Source organism: Sebastes umbrosus, chromosome 13 (genome assembly GCF_015220745.1).
Source record: "Sebastes umbrosus isolate fSebUmb1 chromosome 13, fSebUmb1.pri, whole genome shotgun sequence".
Taxonomy (NCBI): domain Eukaryota; kingdom Metazoa; phylum Chordata; class Actinopteri; order Perciformes; family Sebastidae; genus Sebastes; species Sebastes umbrosus.
In genome coordinates, this window is record NC_051281.1 from 24,205,667 (window position 1) to 24,228,260 (window position 22,594).

At 40.4% G+C, this 22,594-nt stretch overlaps 1 protein-coding gene across 2 annotated transcripts; it reads left to right on the forward strand.

Annotated features, from left to right (window-relative positions):
* Positions 1-1,962: 1,962 nt before the first annotated feature.
* Positions 1,963-21,779, forward strand: LOC119500730 (glycerol kinase-like). 2 transcript variants are annotated; one of them, XM_037790609.1, is made up of 20 exons: positions 1,963-2,334; positions 5,745-5,818; positions 7,261-7,367; positions 7,529-7,606; positions 8,915-8,994; positions 9,369-9,506; positions 9,796-9,905; positions 10,362-10,428; positions 13,427-13,462; positions 14,362-14,429; positions 15,905-15,947; positions 16,057-16,137; positions 16,256-16,334; positions 16,521-16,617; positions 17,545-17,629; positions 18,273-18,393; positions 19,078-19,221; positions 19,423-19,509; positions 20,372-20,444; positions 21,192-21,779. In XM_037790609.1, the coding sequence occupies exons 1-20, from the start codon at positions 2,281-2,283 to the stop codon at positions 21,280-21,282; spliced, it is 1,713 nt and encodes a 570-aa protein (XP_037646537.1). In that variant the 5' UTR covers positions 1,963-2,280; the 3' UTR covers positions 21,283-21,779. The 2 variants fall into 2 exon arrangements, with proteins under 2 accessions (XP_037646537.1, XP_037646538.1); XM_037790610.1 differs by lacking the exon at positions 20,372-20,444 and having other exon boundaries at positions 1,964-2,334.
* Positions 21,780-22,594: the final 815 nt, after the last annotated feature.

The window sequence follows — 22,594 nt, forward strand, 5'->3', positions numbered from 1 at the left end:
GTGTATTCTCACAAGGTTACCAGGAAGCCTGCAATGACTGCCCTTCACCGTCAGGCCCGTCTGCACTGGTGTCGACAACACAGACAATGGAACCTGAACATGTGGGGGAATGTCATGTTCAGTGATGAGTCCATGTTCTGTCTGCGAAAGTTGGATGGCAGGGTCAAAGTATGGAGACGACGTGGAGAACGCTATGCTGATTGTTGCACCGATTGAGTAACAGCTTTTGGTGGGGGCAGTGTCATGGTGTGGAAATATATGCTTTTGCATAATTTTGGGGAAATATTCAAAAACTTCCCTTTTATAAAGTGTAGTTCCATCAAAATGTCTTAATTAGTTTAATAAGTATAATCAGGAAGAGACCATTGACCATTGAAGTGATTTTGGTGGTACTACACTATAAAACTAAGTTATTGAATATTTTTCCGATTAAAAATTCAAAAGAATTATGCAAAATAATATTTTTTTCCAAACTAAATCTTGTAGTACAACTATGAGGAGATCATTGATGTGTGAAGTAATTTTGGTGGTACTACACTGTATAATACTGAAGTTATTGAATATTTTTCTCTTTTCGGCGTTGCATTTTGTAGACGGTCCCTGACCTCTCGTCTCACAGCCGGCTGCACATAGAGACCAATGTGTTATGTGTTATGTGTTGATTAAAATGAGGTTGTAGCTCGTTGTCTACCTTACTACGGTTAGAAAAAGATGTTGTTTGTGTTTTAACAATGTTTCTGTTATGAGTTATTGATCCAGCAAGTTTGAATCTGTCAATATCTTTACAACTTTATCAAAGTACATCATCTAGGAGGGGCTCTGTACATCAGCAATGTGTGGACATTCAGGAATGATTGGAGGAAGTGCTCTGTGAAGTAACTCGAGGGAACGAGTTACAGTTTTTCTCGATTGTTTACACACATTTTCTGAAAGCATGCCTCATACTCTCAGAACTCTACACACAAATCAAAAAACACACACACAATGGGCAAAACCCCTCAATTCTCCTGCAAAATGAAACTTTACATTCAAAACAATGTTATTTCTTCTCAAAATGGTATTTTGTTTTCAAATGACACACACACACCATCATATGAATAGACATGTATAAGAACCAGTTGAACACTGATGTGCTCAATGTAAAACACTATGATGAATGGAAAACACTTCTTCTCCATTCATCATAATGACTTAGGCCTTTTTTTTGTTCAGTGTTACACTTACTACAGACAGTACATACAGAAGTGTGTTGTAAAATATTTTAGAATATTGTTTTTATACTCAGAACACACAAATACACGGTAACAAATATATTTTATTTTCCCCACAAAACCAATGTACACAGTGTACATCCCAACCAACACAAAGTTGCACATACAGTGGTCTACATACAAAACAACAGAAGAATTTACTGTATACAGTTACAGTAAAAAAAAAAAACGAAAAAAAAAACTATGCTGCATCCTCTCTTCTGTTTCGGTCTGGCCACAGCACCTCATCCACATCACAAGCAATGTTTGCCCTTTTATGCTAAAGCTCTGATTGCTAATTGTAACACTGTGTGACAGGTGTTTGCCCATGTGATGAGTCAGTGTGCATAGTAGGGCAATTGACTTTAGAATTTTGAATGACAGTGTGTTCCTTGTGAAAACGAGATTTTCTTCATGAAAATTGTGCCAAATGCAGAGAATTGTGTGTAGTGTTTTGAAAAAAAGTGTGTTTTAGAACTGCAATTTGAGTGTAAAGCAGGAATTGTGCTTGTAGTTTAGCAGAATTGGTTCAGGGGGTTGGTGCATGAGTTACATGTTGTGGTCATTGTGTGTCAAGTACCAGTATTTGTGTGTAAACAATTGAGAAAAACTGTAATAAAAATGTTCTCCTAGGGGGCTCCGTCCATCCCTGATGTAACCACTAGAGGGTCTCTATGGGTCACTGTAAAACAATAACAGTGATGACGTGCCTCTAACCCTGATTGGACAGAGCGGGGCCGACGCCTTCTGACGAGCCAATCAGTCCTCAGCACAGGCCGGTTCACAGGGACACACCGGTGTGTCCCTGTCCTCCTCAAGATCCATGTGATGATCCAGAGGGACTGTCTCTCTGTCAGTCCTGTTGACCTACCTACGTAACGTCCCCCCTCTCTCTTCAGAGGAGTCTCGGCTGCTGTTCAAGTGAAGCTCTCTCAGCGAGCCTCAGATCAACAGCTGATCGAGTTTAACTTCTTTGCTCTGAGAGTTTTAGAACCGTCACTAGAGAACGTGCCGTTACCAGGACGTTGCCATGGATCCGCTGGTTGCTGCGATCGACCAGGGCACGAGCTCCACGAGGTTTCTGGTGAGTGGCACGTGATAGTTATCTAAATGTTTCCATACAGTTCACACAGAGCCAGTGTCTGTACTGATATACAACTTCTGTTTTACTTTCCTTTGATATTTGCTGGTTTGTATGAGCACATAGTTGACAACAAATAAAGAAGCCTTCAAACTGAAAAAACAACTTGTAACGTTAAAGCTGGAGTAGGCGAGATTAGAGCAAATCTGATTAAAATAAAAGTTATTTTTCTAAAACAGGTCGATATATCCTGACAGTAGTACATGAGACAGGTAACCTGAAAACAAATTCTCAGCTCAAATGTTTACAGAAACATCTAGTATTGTACTGTTTATCTGTAAAATGAGAAAGTTTGTGACCCCGCAGCCATGTTGAGATCAGCTGAGGAAATACCAAGCACCGCCTACCAACCAGAGCACAGCCAATAGGAACGCTCTCTCTCTGAAATGACCTGTGATTTTAAAGCCTGAAAACAGAGCCATGAGGAGGTGCAGGAGTCTAGTTTTCTCTCAGAACCCTTGAAATACAATATGTTGAAAGGTTATTATGGAATTTTTGCCCAATAATGCCAAAAATATACTGCCTACTGCCACTTAAGTGGAAAAGGGAGGGTAAGCAGAATATTTTTGGCATCATTGGGCAAATATTCCATAAAATTCAAGTGTTCTGAGAGGAAACTAGACTTCTGCACCTCCTCATGCCTCTGTTTTCAGGGTTTAGAAAATCTAGCCGTGACGGAAGACTTTGGCCAATCACAGGTCATTTCAGAGAGAGAGCGTTCCTATTGGCTGTTCATTCAACGGAGGCAGCTGTCAATCACTCGTGAACTCCGACTCAACGGTCAATGCAGCGCTGATCAAATATGAATCAATATTCTGTTACTGTAATGCCTATTGCTGGCCTCAAATGTTTTCAGAAACATCTTGTAGTGTACTGTTTGGCTGTAAATGGGAAAGTTTCTGACCCGGCAGCCATGTTGAGATCAGTTGAGGAAATACCAAGCACCGCCCACCAGAGCAAACTTTCTAATTTTAAAGCTAAATTTAATGTCATTCATTATTACGTTATGACACATATTGGCCATTGCCAAATGATACTGTCAACTAATTTGCAGCAAAACAGTCTGCAATAGTCGCTTTCTCAAAGCTAATACGAATAGCAATAAGAAAAACAGTGCAAGTAGCCTATTTAAGATGATGTTGCAGAAATGTAGTGCAACTGCACACTAAGTACATTCTACATCCACACAAGACAAAATGCTTGTGTGCCGGAAAATATGAAATGCCACAATTCACTGTTAGTAAGAAATGCATTGCAGTGGTTGTGAAGTAATAAGCAACTACGTAGAAATGTTGATCACCTCGGTAATGTTTCCAAACCAATGTGTTGGATTGATTTATATGCATAGTAACAAGGATGTGCTACTATGAGATGGCTGATTTCTGAGGGCTGAGCATGTGATAGTGTTTTGCACTACGTGGTAAGGACAGCATTGTTGTGTAAAAACTAATTTAGTGAGTCAGTTTGGCTCTTTGCATTAGAAGAATTGCACATTGAAATTGAAGTTCATGACCCTTTTAAAGTGAACTAACTAACTGACTCACCAACAAAGAGACTCATCCCATTCATAGTTCTGCTTGTGTGAATACTGCAGACATTACATTTGCCATCAGATTTCTCCTCTTGTTGCTTTATTTTCACCGTTGAGCACAATGAGTCCTGTTGAGTGATCCATTGTGTATAAAATTGGGCTTCCTCAAGTAGGTCAGCTGGAAGATTCAGACTTGGCACATGAATACAGCAGTTTGGAGCTCTGTGGAGATAAAAAGTTCAACTTGCTGTTAGATTTTCAAAGAATAGATGGACAGGATGCCTCAGTAGATCTGGACACTGAACATTTCTGTGAAATCACAAGGGAGTCGTTGTTTGGATGGTGTCTGATTCTAAATTTAAAACACTAGCTGCTTTTACGTAATTTATTGCCAGGTCTTTAATATGAGTACTACTCCTAGAGAACAATTATTATCTCACACCCTGTTAAAGATTTTTTTTAGTGCTGTTTGTGAGCAATGCATCGGAGAAAAAAACACATTTAGAACCATGATCTGTTGAGAAATACACAAATGCACATTTAACATTTGTAACCCAGCCTTTTTCATTATGCTGGGGGAATATATCTCAAACTTATTTGGTCAAAAATGATGGATGTCCACAGTAAACCGGTGGCCATACAATGCTCTGGATGTTTTCTTAATTAGTTACCAGTTCTTTCCAAAGGGGCCTCGAACCCTTTGTGAGGTCCCTGGCTGAATGCTGATCAGACGACAAGCACAGAAAGTTAAACTTAAACCTGGAAGGTTGTTTGTGAGGTTCATCGCGGGACCCAAATGATGATAAGCGAACTCGTCTCTATAGTCATAGATGGTAATGATTAAGCCCTTGGCAGTGTTGAAATACATCCTCCACATAACTGAGCCTCGACTCCTGCATCCTGCAAGCTTTTTCTGCTGTAGATTGAAATTCATTAACCTTCCCTGACCTTTTTATATATAGAGATTTGGTAGTGTCATTAAGACAATCTTGACTTTGGTTTTAGCATAACATGTAATTGTCAGCCCACACTTTATTAGTGTATGATTCAAGGTGATTTAGCTAGTTTGCATGCGTCAGATTTGTAGACTTTAAATATTTGTGGTGCAATTTTGGGCTCAGAGTGACATCAGGCCCAGTCATAAGGTGTTCCTGTTTGCTGTCCAACTGCGTGACTTCAACGGAATGATACCTCTTTCCTTTGAGTGTCAAAGGGGTCAGCTGCAGCCTGTTTGTATCTGTGCCTCTGTCTAGTCTTGGCAGCTGTGAGAAGATCATCAAGTTTAAAGAGTTCAAGGTTGCAAATGTGGTTGGAAACTGCTTGTGGGTCTTCAAGGTTAATGCATCCCAGTGTTTCCTTGTGTGGTATGTTGCTCGTAAAACGTAGCAATGTGAGTATTGTCTACAGCTGAATTGTTCTGCCGTGCTCACAGGAGGGTAGTGCTACACAGAGGTTGATCCTATTACCTTATTAGAAGAAATGCTGACTTCTGTAGGTTACAGTAACTAACTGCTGCCTCGTGTTAAATCCCCCCTCTGTAATAGGAAGCCATTCTTTCATTGGAGTGACGTCCATGCCAGGCACTGTGCCTGCTATGTGGTGGCAGGATGCAATCCAGCCAATAATAATCATCAGCTCCTCACTCACCACTGTGTGCTGTGTCGTAATATATATCACTGGAAAAATAAAAGTTCCCCTCACTCTTCCAGTGCTGTGCTATGCCAAATCATGTGTTGTCTTGAGTTTTTTTCCACAAGCACACCCTTGTATCCTTTGTTTTACTTCTGTTCTTGGTCTCTTATGAATTTAAATTTCTCCACAGGTGTTCAATGCAAGAACAGCCGAGGTGATGAGTCACCACCAAGTAGAGATCAGCCAGAGTTTCCCCAAGGAGGGGTGAGTTCTTCCAACTTCAATTATTCTCCAATGAATCGATTAACCGTAATAATTTCCCACAGACCAAGGTGACGATGTCAAATGTCTTGTTCTGTCTGACCCACAGTCCAACCTTTAAAGACTAAGAGAGAATTTGAGAAGCTAGAAACAGTAAATGTTTGACAATTTTTGCTTAAATGACTAAAATGATTATTTGATTATCAAAATAGTTGCTGGTTAATTTTCCATCGGTTGACTAATCGACTAATCGATGCGGCTCTACTTCACAATAACACAATATTCTTAGATGCCGGGCTGCTAGGAAACTCTTTAAACCAACAGAACCATATTCTGCTGGTACAGCTGGTTGTACAAATAGTATATAGTGTGGATCGATAGTCAATATTTTAGCTATTCGCTAAACATCCTTCATACGGGAAATCTTTGAGTGTCCGGAAACTAATGTAAAGCTTCGGTAGACAACAATTTTTTTGCCAGCTTTAAGCCCTGTTTCAACCGCAGGAACTTTCCCCCGGAACTAGGAACCTTTTGAGGAACTCTTTGCGTTTCCACCACAGGGACCAGGGTCTAAATTAAGTTCCTGGGACATTTTCCAGGGCCCTTTTACCCAAGAAAGAAGGCCTTATCTTCGCAGGTCTTTAGACTGCGGTGGAAACGCAGACAACAGTGGGCTGAAGGAACTTTCAAGTTCCTTAAAAGTAGTTATATGGACTAAAAAGTCCCATAAACTTTTGGCGGGAACCTGGCTTTCATGTACAAAGAAATACTAAAAGATATAGTTTTAAATCCATACTGCCTACAAGAGATGAGTTTCAGATTGTAACAACGGTGCCTTCCTTTTTCCTTTGAATGTTTTATTACTGGGTTACTGAGGTTACAATGTAAGTGCATTTTAGACTAATCGCTTACTTTATTTGATGGGCGGAACATAATTGAGTCTAAAGTCTAGCTTTTATTGTACGCCCAAAAGTTGGCTTGGCTGACACATATTCAGATGTTACTGTTCATCAACCACATAAAATGTGGTTGATGAACACCCTGCACAAAGTACTAGAGGCCATATCAGGTCAGAAACATTGCAGGCTGTGGAAATAATTGACATTGGCTTGCAAATTAGGAGCTTAACAATTAGCAAACTCCAATCATGGCTCTATGTTTTGTAATGGAAAAACAATGGCTGTGTGTAAATCCTGGTTATTCTTGCCTCAAGGCACACATATCCTGAAGCCACCAGTGATCAGTTTAGGTCATGTTGCAAGGTTACATCATAACAGTTTCCTCTATATTGTGTACACAAAAGACATTTTGCCCTGCAACCCCAAACCCACTAACACGGTATAGTCTATTAACAACTACACTGTATGGTGCTGATTTTGTTTACATCTTTGTGTCTTTTTCTCTGACAAGTAAAAAACAGACATGTGTTTGTGTGTTTCAATCAGCTGGGTGGAGGAGGACCCCAAAGAGATAATGCAGTCTATCTATGAGTGCATGGAGAGGACTTGTGAGAAACTCCGCCAGCTCAACATCGACATCTCCAACATAAAAGGTGTGCACACTGTTACCTATAGGACCACGCCTAACTGTGGATGGAGATGTGTTAACTACACCTACACCTGTAGCTGGATCAGACTGTTAACCACACCTAACGGAGAGGAATGGGCAGAGGTGTGAGTTCTATTGACATTTCTGTTGTTGCTATTTTCTTAGCGGTGGGGGTGACCAATCAGAGAGAGACGACCGTGGTTTGGGACAAAGAGACTGGAGAGCCGCTCTACAACGCCATTGGTGGGTGCATTATATGTCTGAAAGAACACTGCCAAATATTCTTATTTATATATAAATTCTGTAATTTAATTATTAAATTTAGACACTGTAACAAAGTACTCGACATGGTTAAAATATATCAGTAGGAGAAACTTGTTTAAAATAAAAAGGAATGAATTAATAGACCGACATTTACAGTTCTACCAGCCATATTAAGTATTTTCGTAAAGATTCCCTTTGCTACAATTTCTTTGGTTACATACTTGTGAAATGTCAGACTTAACACGTCATACTCCTCAGCTGTAACATCTTTAAGATTATGTCATCTTGGAAAAAGCACAGCGCATGACTAGGTTGCATCAGATCGTAGTGTCATGTCCGTCCCTGCCCCATTACCCAGCATCCCACGTGGCAATGATTCAGTGTAGGAGCTGACATGCAGACACCACCCACTCAATCATAGCCTGTGTGCTAATATTACTAGCAAAGAGAAGCGGTCATTCTTGCCCCTACTAAGGCCTTCAGTTCCAGCCTGACAGGCCGGTTTGTCTGCCAGCTGTTCAAGAATGCCATTCAGATGCAATGGGGGTGATGTGACGGGGGGTGGGTTGTCAAACATGATAGTTTGCATGACAATTCTTCAAGAGGCAACAAGGTCCAGTTGTCTAGCCTAAAGCCACCATGTGTAAAGATTGTGGATGATTATGAAATCTATTCTGATTGCATAAGTTTCTGTTTGTAGGAAATTGAGACAGGTAGGCAGGCAGGTAGCCCGTCCAATCATTTCATTCGGGTTGAATGAAATGTTTGGACGGGTTTATTACAGTCCTGCGACAGCCACAGATACTTTTCTTTCTTTCTTTTTTTTGTCAAAGCATTTGATTTATTGATTGATTGACTGTCGGGATATAAAGAGAATTTTAACAAATATAACAAAAAAAAAGTGTCTTAAATGCATTACCTACCCTAGCTTTAATGTGATAGAAATTAAGGAAAAGAAACAGTTCTGCTACACAAAAATAGGTTTATTTTTTTCTGGATTTTCTCTAATCTTTGCACTTTCGTAAAATATAACCTCTTTACAACTTTTTTTAAAATGGTTCAAATTAAACATTCTGAGAAGATAAATATCATTGTTTTTTAGACATGCAACCTGTGACAAGAGGTTGGGAAGCACTGCTGTAAAGGCAATACTGAAATGGTGTTGAGGGTGGCAGTCGAAAGCCGTACATGTTAATATACATTTTTTTTGCGAAAGGACAAATTCCTGTCTAATCTAGATATTTTCGGTTCCTATGTGTAAGCCGCCCTCCTCTGCTTTGTCTGTAGTTTGGTTGGACCTGCGCACACAGTCGACTGTGGAGAGTCTCATCAACAAAGCTCCGGGACAAAACAAGAACCACCTCAAGGTGAGACAGATGGACAAGAAGTTAGATTCAGGCTGCAGCGATCAGAAATATGATCAGGATGAGCAGGTATAGGAAACATGGATGTATGGATGAATGTAATCCTCTGATTCTGAAGCGACGTACATGAAACCTGCCTTGGCGGAGGTCTGTGCTCTCCAAGTGCACTTCTAGTTAATATTATATTCCATAACTGCCATTAGATCTCCCTAATTGTTACACACTGGTCCTTTTAATTTTAGAAGAGAACTCTATTTTTGATACTAAAATCAGTGTGGGTGGTTTAGCCTTTGGTTTTCTGATATTTGAGTATCTTCACGCTCCTTTTATACAAAAACAAACACTCTAATCTATATTTGTTACTGTTCTCTCTCCAGCACAAGACGGGCCTTCCCATCAGCACCTACTTCAGTGCAGTGAAGCTACGTTGGCTGCTGGACAACGTGGATGAGGTGCAACAGGCAGTGCTGAGTGAGCGAGCCATGTTTGGCACAGTGGACTCCTGGATCATCTGGGTAAGAGCTGTGCACCAGCCCTGGGTCAGATGGAGCTCAGATAGTAAAAAAAAACATTCTTAACAGACTTTTCTCTTGTACTTAACTGCACACAATGAAGTCTATTAACAATCTGGAAAATGTTGTGAGTCAAAGGTAGCACAGGAGAAGATGCTGTGCTTTTCTTGACATGCCAGAGGCGGTTTTAAAATCAAGATATGGAGAACAAATGAAACAGTTTCACTGGATCTACACCCCCTTTTATTTACAACATTTGATGCACACTTAGTCCAGTGTTGTTTTCCCTCAGTGCCTGACGGGGGGCAAGAATGGAGGGGTCCACTGTACAGACGTCTCAAACGCTAGTCGCACCATGCTCTTCAACATTCACGACCTGGACTGGGATCCTGAACTCTGCAGGTAAACGAACACAGGTGCACACACACACACACACACACATTGGACCATTTGAGGAGCTCGTGAATAACTGCTTTTAACACACAGGCCTCAAGCATACACACTCTACTGAATGTCAACATAACTGGGTTTGATTGCAAGAAAACTCCACAGGGTGACTTTAAAGACTTTCAGCTTTAAAGGGTAACTTTGGTATTTTTCAACCGTTTCCCATGTTTTTTGAGGGAGAGCACTGTAGACGGCAGCCACAAAAAAAAAAAAAGCAGCATCAATACATTATGTTCACTAGAAGTGCTCATTTTTGCCACTGACAGGCTTAGATTGTTATTAGTGTCTTTTTTATTAGTATTTAAGTGTCTGACAACATGATGGAAATGACCCTACAGAGAAATAAAACCTTTTTCCTACCTTTCTCTTGATCCGTTTTGTTATGACTGACTGCTGTTGTGCTGCTTCCAGGTACTTTGATGTCCCGATGGAAATCCTTCCCAAAGTCAGGAGCTCCTCTGAAATATACGGCTGGATGGTGAGCTCAGTTAACGTGTCTGTTCTGTTTCAGTGATACTGTTTGTTTGGAGATGGACCTGATCAGACCTGACCTACATGTAATCTCCAACTCATTAAAGAACTCCACAGTTGTAAATCTGTGTAAATTAAGGCTAACTATAATCCCTAAATATTCTTGTGAATGGTCTCATTAAGTATTTTAAAGGGGACATATCATGCTAATTTTCAGGTTCATGCTTGTATTTCTGCTGGAACATGTTTACATGCTTTAGTGTAACCATAAAGCCAGTCTGCTGTGAACCAAACTCTTCGGACTCCGCTCCAGTTAAGATCCAACTAGCTTTGTTGGCGGGCGTGCCAAACTAGCCTCTAAGCAGGTATTATGCAAATGTGTGACATCACCACGTTACGGAAGAAAAGGCGGGACTTCAAGTAAGGTGTTGCAGGCAGTTGAAGAGCAGTGTTTCTGTCGGGGAGAGTAACTCCCTTTGGCGTGGACTTTGGGCTTTGTAACTTTGCAGTCCTTTTACATGCACACAAACAACTATATAACACACTAAAGGAAAGGGACAAAGCACAAAGGCATAATAGGTCCTCTTTAATAATCATAGAACATGATAAAATACAGTGTGTGATTCATCAGAAGAGCAGATAATGTACTGATGGTGTTGATAGTGAAGTAGTAAAGCATTTAAATGTGAGCATTTACTTTGAATTTCCTGCTGGACAGAAAACGTATCTCAAATGAAAGACAGTCTCATTAAAGCTGCAGTGGGTAGAAATGGATTTCAGAAACATTTTGTAGTGCACGGTTTAGCTGTAACATGAGAAAGTTGAGAGCTCTTGAGGAAATACCAAGCATCAACCACCAGCCGGAGCACAGCCAATAGGAACGCTCTCTCTCTCTGAAATGAGCTGTGATTGGTCAAAGTCTTTGGTCAATTTCAATATGCTGAGAGGTTATTATGGAATTTTTACCCAATGATGCAAAGAAATGGTTGCCTGCTGAAGCTTTAATAGGATTTTTTTTTTTTTAATTCATGATCCATGAAGAATGATATAAAGAATTTGTATTGACGGGCGGATATCAGAGAAGGCAACGTGTACAAATAGTCAAGGTGGTCTGCTTTTTAAAAAAGGGTCAAACTGTATTTTTCCTAATTTTAAGCACCAGTAACCTTCATGCATAACTCACACATACAGCATACAGCTTGTTTGTGTAAGGTTTTACTTGTAAAGAAGGGACTGATTTTTGCCCTTTGTATGTTTTATCACATGCTTATGGAAATATTTGTTGTTTGGGCGTGGAGTTAAACAGATTACAGGTTTAGAATAAGATTCCTTATTGTGGCCTCACCCTGATAAACAGCCTGATCAGATCCCATGTTGCTTTGTCACACTGGCAGATGATGTGATTGCATTGAACAGACACGGACACTGGTTCTGTTATTGTGTGTCTTTGTTTCTCTGTGCTCGTGTCTTATCTCTTGACCATAACACCGTCATCCACGTTAAAACTGTTTTCTGCCCTGCAGTCCAGAGGTCAGCAACGTGGCAGCTTTGTTTGTTTTCCTCGTTTTTACGGGTTTGTTTTACCTCAGAATATAGTTATTCACTGTTCACCCACATTCTCTCAAACCTCAAACCTGCCGTTAAAATAATACTGGAAGAGATGCCCTCGTGAGAAAGTAGACCGGTTCTTTGGCTGTTAGGACGCCTGCTTCAATATACAGTATTATCCTAATGTTTGCAAGAGCACATTGTAGTGGAAAAGTCCCTAATCTTGTATTGACATTGTGAAATTGCGTCAACTAGACCAGAGATACACATATAAACAAACTCTCTGCAGCGCTCTGCTGGTGTTTAACTGGCAACGGATAAAGGTGTTGCAGCTGATAAGGTGATAACTTTCCAAAGAAATGATAATCTGTGTGCACGTGATGTTGCGATTATACATAATAACATAATCAAGTCCCTATTAGGTAATAAAAATGCTCTGCCCTGACTGAGATGACTCTTTTCCAGCTTATACATTATTACTAGGGCTGTCAAAGTTAACGCGATAACACAAATTCGTTTTAACACAATCAATCTTTCGGAGGTTGTAGCGGGCTCAGTCAAGTTAGGGTGAAGATACTACTATCATATGAAACTAGAAAAACCTAAGGAATCCATTGGTACCAACCATGAAGTGAAGGAGGCTTCATAAGGCTCCAAACTTGCGCTAAATTTTGGCGAGGAAAAACTAGCATGGCCATTTTCAAAGGGGTCCCTTGACCTCTGACCTCAAGATATGTGAATGAAAATGGGTTCTATGGGTACCCACGAGTCTCCCCTTTACAGACATGCCCACTTTATGATAATCACATGCACGTTGGGCAAGTCATAGTCAAGTCAGCACACTGACACACTGACAGCTGTTGTTGCCTGTTGGGCTGCAGTTTGCCATGTTATGATTTGAGCATGTTTTTTAATGCTAAATGCAGAACCTGTGAGGGTTTCTGGACAATATTTGTAATTTTTTTGTGTTGTTAATTGATTTCCAATAATAAATATATACATACATTTGCATAAAGCAGCAATTTTGCCCACTCCCATGTTGATAAGAGTATTAAATACTTGAAGTAAAGTGGGCATGTCTGTAAAGGGGAGACTCGTGGGTACCCGTAGAACCCATTTTCATTAACATATCTTGAGGTCAGAGGTCAAGGGACCCCTTTGAAAATGGCCATGGCAGTTTTTCCTCACCAAAATTATGTTATTTTAAGCAGTGAACCTTTCATTATTCATGTTAAATAAATAAACACTGTTCTTGGATACAAGTAATTTGCCTATTTCACATGTTTGATTCCCTACAATGTCCTGTTGCAACCATCTTACTTGATTCAAATGTTTTCGATGTAAACATATGGTAGTATTTATTCTTGGCGTGTATTTTGTAACTCAGTTGCACAACAGTCATACCGCAGTCATTTATACAAACTCTAAACATGTGTGTGTTTCTGTCTTCTAACCAGAAATCCAGCTCTCTTGCAGGAGTACCAATATCAGGGGTAAGGCCTTTTGTCATGTTGTGTAACTTGGTTAGAATGGTGCTATCCGTCTTTGCTTTGTGTTGCGGTGGTGTATGTTACACGTGGCTTTCCTCCAGTGACCAATATCCCACTAGAACCCCCACTATACTTTTCCCAGGCCAATATTAGCCTGTCAGAGACATATTGTGCCAATGCATATGTCAGTAACAAGAAACTGATCTTTGGGCATCTGTACCCTGCACAGGTCAAATAGTTTTTTTGCACACCACACACTACTTCATTTAATATATTTTTTAGTATAGATTATTATAGTTATATCGGCAGTATTTTTATATATGTGAATCTTATTCTCATATATTATTTTGTTGTATTTATTGTTTATAGTTGCTGCTGTAATTTTATATAATTTCCAGTGATGTTTGCAGTTAAAAATGTAGTTTATTTTTCAACGGTAAAATGTCCCGTTCAGTTCATATCTTGGTCAACCTAATAAAAGGTTAGGCAAGTTTATTTATATAGCACAATTCCTACATATCAGCAATTCAAAGTGCTTTACAGGTGAGCTGATAAAAAAATCATAGAAGAATAGAATAAAACAATAAAAAAAAGAGGAGTGAATTCTATCAGTTAACAAAAATGCATCCTTATCAAAACTGTTTTATTTAATAAAACAAAAACAAAGTTATTTCAGCTGGTATATTGTTGTTGGATTAAAAGAAAAAAGTTAAATATTAATATCAGGCTCTAGTTTCAGGTTAAAGCTTTGTTTTGTCTGTTTTTGAGCGTGAGACGCTGCGTTTTTGGGGGGTTGTACACACTTCTGTGTGTGTGTACATGTGTGTGTGTGTGTGTATGTGTGTGTGTAAATGCATACATGGACAGTCATGGCCCTCTAACTGCAACCTTGTTTCTCTTAGTGTCTTGGCGACCAGTCGGCTGCTCTGGTTGGTCAGATGTGCTTCCAGGAAGGCCAGGCCAAAAACACGTAAGCCATCCACCGTTTTCTTCATTTTCCCTCTTTGCTACATTTAGCGCGCTACACTGGTAGAATGGTTCATCCTTCCTGTTAGTGTTGACACAAGATGCCAGCTGAGGTGCCAAAATGACATAACATTAAAGACCGTCTGATGCATGTAAAACATGTTGACAACTGTTTTCAGTGGAGAGCAGCTAAAGCTATTTTGCTTTGCATGTCATGATGTAACTATTTACATATATACAAGAGAAGAAGTGACTCAAAACTACATTTTATTATTATTTTCAAAGTGCTATCATCTCATCAATATGTGTCTAAATCTACCTCTTATTTCAATTTTTTTATGTTCTTGGGTTATACGTCCATCCGTACATTCTGTTCTCGTTAACGCGACATCTTGTACAAACGTCTGATTAGATTTTGGTGACCAAAGGTCACGGTGACCTCACAAAACACGTTTTCATCCATAACTCAACAATTCATATGCTGATTATGACAATTTCACACAAATGTCTAACAGGATCAAATGATTAATTGATGATGGTTGGCGGAGGCATACAACCATGAGGCAGTAATTCTAGTTTTATGACGAACTGCTGTAGACTGTGAAACTGAAGTATTCAGAACCTGGAATAAACTCTTGTAAACTGTGTATTTGAGAAAAAGATTAAACTTAAAAAGTCAAGTTAAATCATTTAGAATTAAAAACAAAGGAGAAGGAGTTCCCCGGACAGACAACGGGGATCAGTGATTGGCTGCAGCCCTCCTCCCCCTCCACCACAATGAGAGCATATTCACCGACGACTCTGGGCAGACGTTAACTCCTCTCCCTTGAACAAAGACTCATCACATTTGTCATTAGGTTATTTTTTGGGGAAAAAAAGTCACAAAAAAAGTTCTAAAGTTTCCAAATCTAGTGAGAAACATGATTAAATCCCAATGTACAGATAGTAAGGTGAGTTTTGCGGAATAAAGAGAGCTAAAAGGTTTTAGCATTGTAGAAAATTGGTAAGTTAAATATGTTAATATGAAATTCAGTTGTGGTAGCACAAAGGCAGAAATAAGTACAGATAAATAAGGAAATAAATAATAATAAAAACAATAATATAATAATAATAACATATATATAAAACTAGAATAAGATTACAAGTAAAAAATGGAAACTATACAAGAGCAATCAAAGACAAAGTTACAAGGAAAAGTGACAATGGTGTGGTTAATAGCAGCGAGTCAGCAAGTCTAGCATATATATGTAAACACTTAGTGTTGTCTGTAATATATCAACATAATAGAAATATAATCTTTTAATCAACTTCAAACTCACATTAGGCATAAATGACCACAGAGAAATTGTGAGTCTCCATCATTCAGAGATAGAGTAACTTTATTATTTTGTCTTCTCTTCATCTTGAAGGATGTCATCAATTCTTCAGTGACAGGTCTCTAATTTATCTTTCTCCTTTTCCCATCCGTGTGATGTTCAGGTACGGGACCGGTTGCTTCCTGCTCAGAAATACAGGGACCAAGGTGAGATATTGTGCCCAAGAAAATATAACATGGGACTTAACATTCTAAATGACATTCACGCTGTTGTCTTCACACCCTGTATAATGTTTTTTACATGTGATTCTGTCAGCCTCTGATGTCAGACCACGGCCTGCTGACCACGGTCGCCTACAAACTGGGAAAAGACGAGCCTGCCTGCTATGCACTCGAGGTTTGTGAAAACTAGAACTAGGTTTTGTTTCTAAGTCAGCGTCCTTGTTGCAATAAGGTCCTCCATGTTGTACCTGCCTGGCCTGCTGCTCTGATGTTTCTCTGTCTTCCTCTTCCAGGGATCAGTGGCCATTGCAGGGGCAGTCGTGCGGTGGCTGAAGGACAACATGGGCATTGTGAAGTCCTCCTCAGAGATCGGTACTTACACTGTAGCATCTAACTTAATGTGACCTTATGTGAAATTCATGACTCATTCATAAACAAAATCTGTCTGTAGCAACTTGATTGCTTTTTGATTATATAATGTAGAAAAAAAAGACATATTTGAGTTTGACTAACAACTCTTCCTCCTGTTTTTGTTTTTTTTCTCACCGTGTCATTCAGAGAAGCTAGCAGCTGCAGCAGGCACGTCTTACGGCTGTTACTTTGTGCCGGCCTTCTCCGGGCTCTATGCACCCTACTGGGAGCCCAGTGCAAGAGGGTGAGCAAGTCAGCTGTTAAAACGCATGTCTGAACTATTGACTGTAATTTGAGGCTCTAGAAAGTCTAGCCCATGACGGGAGACTTTGACCAATCACAGGTCATTTCAGAGAGAGAGCGTTCCTATTGGCTGTGCTGGTGGGCGGTGCTTGGTATTTCCTCAGCTGATCTCAACATGGCTGCCGGGTCACAAACTTTCTCATTTTACAGCTACAGGATCATCTTTCCAAGCTCCTTAAAAAAGATCATCTGTGAAACAGGTGGAACAAAAAACAGTTTTATAGGTGAAGAAAAAAAGTATTTTGTTGTTGTTGTAATACTCATTTCATCCACAAGAGGCTGAAGTGCACCACTACCCCATGTTCTAAATAGGACTTAAAGCATTCATGTTTTCTTCTAGGTGAATTTTAACTTCTCCATGTGCTCTAAACACAAGGTACATAAACTGTGTCTTAACAAGTTATGTAACATTACTGTCACGTCTTTCTTTTGACTAGAAATGTATTTTAATCTGCGCTAATCAGCTGTTAAGGAAGACATGCATGCTTTTAGTCCTATTTAGAACATGGGGTAGGGTTGCGCTTCAGCCTCTTCTGGCCAAAATGACTATTACAACAACAAACATAATTTATTTTTTTCACCTGTTTTCATAGATGAAAAAAAAGGAACTTAGAAAGATTATCCTGGCAAAGCATTTCTTGAGTCATAAACACAGGAGAGAAAGCAATTTAGATCAGAGTTTCTTTTTTTTTCTCACTTGCCTTTCAGGGCTTCCGTAGCTACTTGTTTGATTCTATAAAGTTAGTTTTCTTGTATAGATTCTCTCTTTAACATGAAAGCATGAACATATGTATTAGCTGACCTAACAAACTGCCTTAATGATATCATAGTTTGTATATTTAATCTATTTCCTCTGTTTGTTTTCCAGCATCATCTGTGGCCTCACTCAATTCACCAACAGGAACCATTTGGCTTTTGCTGCCCTTGAGGCCGTCTGCTTTCAGACCAGAGAGGTGAGCAGTGTCTCCTGTCTTTCTTCAGCCTGTTGCATTCTAGTTGTTCTTCTTCTTGCTTTGAGGATGGGGTGATACTCAAGGAGGTGACTGAGAAAAGCACAATGGTTCAAGGTTATTTGTCATATGTCAATTCCAGCAAAGCAGTCATTGTCGATGAAAATCTTTGGTCTCAGGTTTCTTCAACAATAAGATATGTATATACAAGTAAATGTAAAAGCAAAATGATATTCTAAGGCATAAAATAGTGCAGTTGAAATACATGTAAACATAATTAAATATCAAATAGTAATGTAAATGTAAATTCAGAATTTATTTGATGACAGTATTTCAGATTGGGAAACTGAGTAAACAGGTGTAACAGTTTGTGAAACAGCATGTAAAGGTAAATAAAGGTAAAGGCCACATTTATGGGAAATAGTTAATTTTTCCTTTAAATTGATGCAGTGAAAGTTTGAGTGTATTAATTACGTTTTTGCAAACAACTGAAAAGCATGTAATCCCTTAGTAGAAATGAAAACACCAAAGCACCAACTTTCTTTCAGCAATAGTTATGTTTTACAGACCCTGGTTGAGGTTTTGTGTGACTGGTATTGGCTGAAATTGGTTTGTGTTTAAGTGAGTGGCTCTTTGTGGGTATCAGATCCTCGATGCGATGAACCAGGACAGCGGCGTCCCTCTGACGCAGCTGCAGGTGGATGGAGGCATGACTTCCAACAGATTGCTGATGCAGCTGCAGGCCGACATCCTCAGCATCCCCGTAGGTAAGAGGACTCTCACAACGCACTAATGCATGTACTCATACATACACATTAGGGCCGTTAAAGTGAACGCGATAATAACGCGTTAACGTAAATCCGTTTTAACGCCACTCATTTCTTTAACGCATTAACGCAGTCGATCTTTCAGAGGTTGTAGCGGGCTCCGTTTTAAAGCTAGAGTGAAGATACTGGTATCATATGAAACTAGAAAACTTAAGGAATTTAAATAAGCAATCAGAAAAGCAGCAGCTGCCCCGTTCACTTGTATAGGGTTACATGCCAGGTCTTGCCAGGTCCAATATGGCCCCCACGTTGACAGATCGCTGCAACGGGCTGAAGAATCCAATGCGGCTTCTATGTATATATGTCTATGGTTGGGAATATCAATATTTTCCTTAGACCTATTATAAAATTACGAAGGAAAACTCTTTACGACTTAAATTACAATATATTAACTTATTATGCATCAAAAATTTCTGTCATTTCGGACAATGTCAAAAAACACGTAACAACTCGTTTTGCATTTCAGTAAATTCAGTAATTAAATTGCCTAATTTGTCATTTTTTATTTTATAAAATAGGGATTGTACCTTATTTTTTCTGCCTGTGTGTGTGTGTGTGTGTGTGTGTGTGTGTGTGTGTGTGTGTGTGTGTGTGTGTATGTTTGTGTCTCTCATTCTGGTCCAGTGCTACCCACCATGTCAGAGACCACAGCTCTGGGTGCCGCCATGGCAGCAGGAGCAGCAGAGGGGGTGGGCATGTGGAGCCTGAGCCCCAGTCATCTCCCACACGTCACATCAGAGAAATATGAGCCTCAGATCAACTCTGACGGTAAGGAAAAAAAGACCCAGAGGACATGTGGACATGATACTGAGCATGTGATTCTCAAAGATGGTCAGAAAACAGCTCATTTGCTGCCATCTAGTGGATGTTATGATCAGGACAGTGTGTGGAAAAGAATTGCTCTGTATTACCTCGCCTGACCTGTCTCTGTCTTTCTGTCTGTCCGTCTTTCTGTCCTCTCACAAACAGAGAGCGAGTTCCGCTTTGCTCGTTGGAAGAAAGCCGTCCAGAGATCCATGAACTGGGAGACCACAGAGCCTTGCTGCAATACCAACGGTACACAACTGCAATATTTGTCTTATTTTACGAAAAGTATGACCGAAGAAAGAAGTTATTCCCTAAATCTGTGACGTACAGGAATTGATTTTAATGTGGATTTTGTAATACAATTTTTCCTGAATGTCGAGAGGTAAACAAGTGCAGGAGTCTGAGGCTCAATCCAAACGTCCACACTCACAGACTGATAGACTTTGAGGTGCGTTCTCGTAAAGTCCTTGTTTAGGGCTGTCCCACTGTACAATCATCAAATCCTTGAAGACTTTCTCACAGACATTTTGAGCCGTTTATGAGCACTTTCCGTAAGTCCGCAATTCTGCAGACTTTGCCTGAGGAAATTACCCACAATTCATTGCGTTGTGACGTTAAACACATGGTTACCAGGGAAAGCCCCGGAGGATGGCACATGGGTGTTCAGACTGGCATATTTAAATTTACACAGAAACATTAACATGAAGGATTTAAGATACGTAAAAAAACACATGACATCAGAGGAATGAGAGCATTAGACTATATTACACACCTGGTTTATTCATCAACCAGTTCCTTTTAGTTTGCTTTATGAAGTTTGACAAAAACAAGTAAATAGTTTTTATGACAGTCACCTCTAGTCTCATAAGGCAAGAGCCCGGAAGACGTTCAAATAGGCAGTAAAAAAAGGATTAAAATAAAATAAAAACCCACAATTGGCGTCGTCGTGGTTCAAGCCCTCGCAGCCTCTCACACTCAATCTTTTATCAGGTGACGTCGGTCAAGTCCCTGAGGGTTCAGGGCTGAAGGCCTTAGGGGGCGGGGGGGTCATTGGGATTGGACCTGACTGTGATCCATCTTGGATGCTATCTTTCTTATTCACTGTCTACAGGTGTAGAAAAGATGAACGGCGCCCCCTGGGGGGGTTCCTCCCACCACTCCCCCCACCGGAGCAGACCCCTAAGGTCCGACGCTCGCTGCCGCTGCTGCATGCCGTGTGTGACAGTTAACGCTAACTTCTTTATGTTGTGACGGGGTTCACTGTGGCATAATTACATTTCTAGGAATTTGACCAGCTCTTTAAAGGACCAATTTGTAATATATTTACTGTAATAAATCATAAAATGACCATGATATGTCATCAGAGATTAAGGGATGCTGAGTTGAAATACTGGATCTGTGTGATCCCATCAACTGCAGATTTCGACTCCCCGTTGCCACATATGAAACTAACTGACTTTAATATTCTGAGATAACTTGAAAAGGTCAATGTCCTTTTTTAGTTTTTGGTGAACTAAAGGTCCATTATATGATATCCACAGCATTAATATATCAACAACTATTGTCTATGTAGATATAGAGGAGTAATGTCTACCTGAGCAGAGAATGAAGTCTATCTCTGTATGTGTTGTAATCAGAGCTTATCTGTGCTTTATTGACATAGCCGGCTGAGCGAGCGTGCTTTTAGTGCATGTGAGCGTGCCGCTGTTCTGCACTGCTCTCATACGCTGGCTACAGCTGATATCGCCATGTTTTAACTGAGCAATCGGGTCTGTTTTAAAGCCCCAGAGGGTTTACATTGTGTGTGGAACAAACTATTTCCTGGAACTAACCGCCGTGCCTCCACACTTTTTGAACCATAAAAAAAACATCTGTCGGTCAATCTTATCTGTCCTGTGGTCTCTCTGACTGTGATCTTTTTCACCTCACAGATCCCCAGCGCTAACTCTGGAACAAGACCTTAATGGGAACATGGAAACCTATGGAGCAAGACAGGGAATAAAGGACTTGACGGCCGCCTGATGCGATATGCGGCCATTTAGGGTGATGCATAGTCTGCTAGTAGTACCCAGTTCATCATCAACCTCAAGTGCCAGCTGGACTGAAGAGTGACACAACCTGTGGAGCTTTTCAAGCAACTACAGAACTATTTTTGATGACATTTCTTTCATCTTCCTTTTCTAAAAAGGAGAACTATAACTTTACTGTAAAGCATAGGGACACTCAGGGGTACACAGTTGCACTATTGTACCTCATCACTGTAACAAAAGGGGACTCTCTGTATCGTTCTGTACATAGTGTTGATGTAGTCGTACCTCTTTCTTAACTTTGGGACGTACAAGATTAGTCGGACTAATTCAGGTGATGAAAAAGGTTACTGCTCAGCTTCCGTCCTGTTAAAGGGACTGTTTGTAACTTTTTACATGTATAAATCTACCGGGTCGGTGTCCCATGCGCGCTCGCGTGTGGCTACGCTGTTCAGACCGCTCCGCTGCCTGCTTGTCTTCACTCACACAACGCGCTTTCTGGCTCCCACTCACGTTCATGCGCGCACACTACACACTGTAGAAGAGTTAGTTTAGCTCTGAGAATATGTAGTGAATGTACAGTGGACGTTTGTGCAGAAATAACTGCTGCAGCTCCTCCAGACCAACAGAGGTTTCCCGTGTCTTGTGAAGTGACGGGGCTCCGCAACGAGCAACTTTATCGTCTCCGACCGGGTGACGGGGTCTTCCCTGTTCCCTCCGGCCGCGGTCGGAGACAATAACGTCTCTTTTCCTGATTCAGGAAAAGCCAACACTAGGATCAGCAGTGATTCATGGAGAAACCTTCGTCTGGTCAGCTAACATTACTGCCAAGCAGCTGAAATATAGAGTGATATTGTGGTTTTAGCTGACGTGTGTCGCCTCACTGTTTTGAGCGATGCTTGTTCATGTCTATGTAGAGCGAGCACAAGCGCGAGCCCGACGCTGACTTTCGTTGATTTCACGGCCACAGGTGTTGCTATTAACAAACATTTCTGAAAGTTACAAATAGTCCCTTTAAAGTGGTGTCTGGTCTAGGAGGAACTAAAAAGGAGTGACAGAGTTCAGAGTTCAGGGTTTCATGGGGCATTTGGGTCAAAATAATTGATCTTGTGTGGAGAGGATGGATGTGGGAGCCATGCAGGTTTTTAACCTAATTGTTTTTAAAAAAAGGATATATTTTTTTTTAAGTTAATCATTAGGCTCGTTCGAGATGAACCAGGCCTGCGCAGAATCCATCACCGGCGATTGCCGCGCAATGCATGCCAGTTAGATTTGTGCCGGACTTGCTCTGACGTCATGCACACGTG

Excerpts from the sequence above, each read along its gene's own strand:
- LOC119500730 (XM_037790609.1), top strand. The coding sequence starts at position 2,281 with ATGGATCCGCTGGTTGCTGCGATCGACCAGGGCACGAGCTCCACGAGG. Across the intron at positions 7,368-7,528 it reads CGACATCTCCAACATAAAAG|CGGTGGGGGTGACCAATCAG; the intron begins GTGTGCACACTG and ends CTATTTTCTTAG. Across the intron at positions 19,510-20,371 it reads GCCTTGCTGCAATACCAACG|GTGTAGAAAAGATGAACGGC; the intron begins GTACACAACTGC and ends CACTGTCTACAG.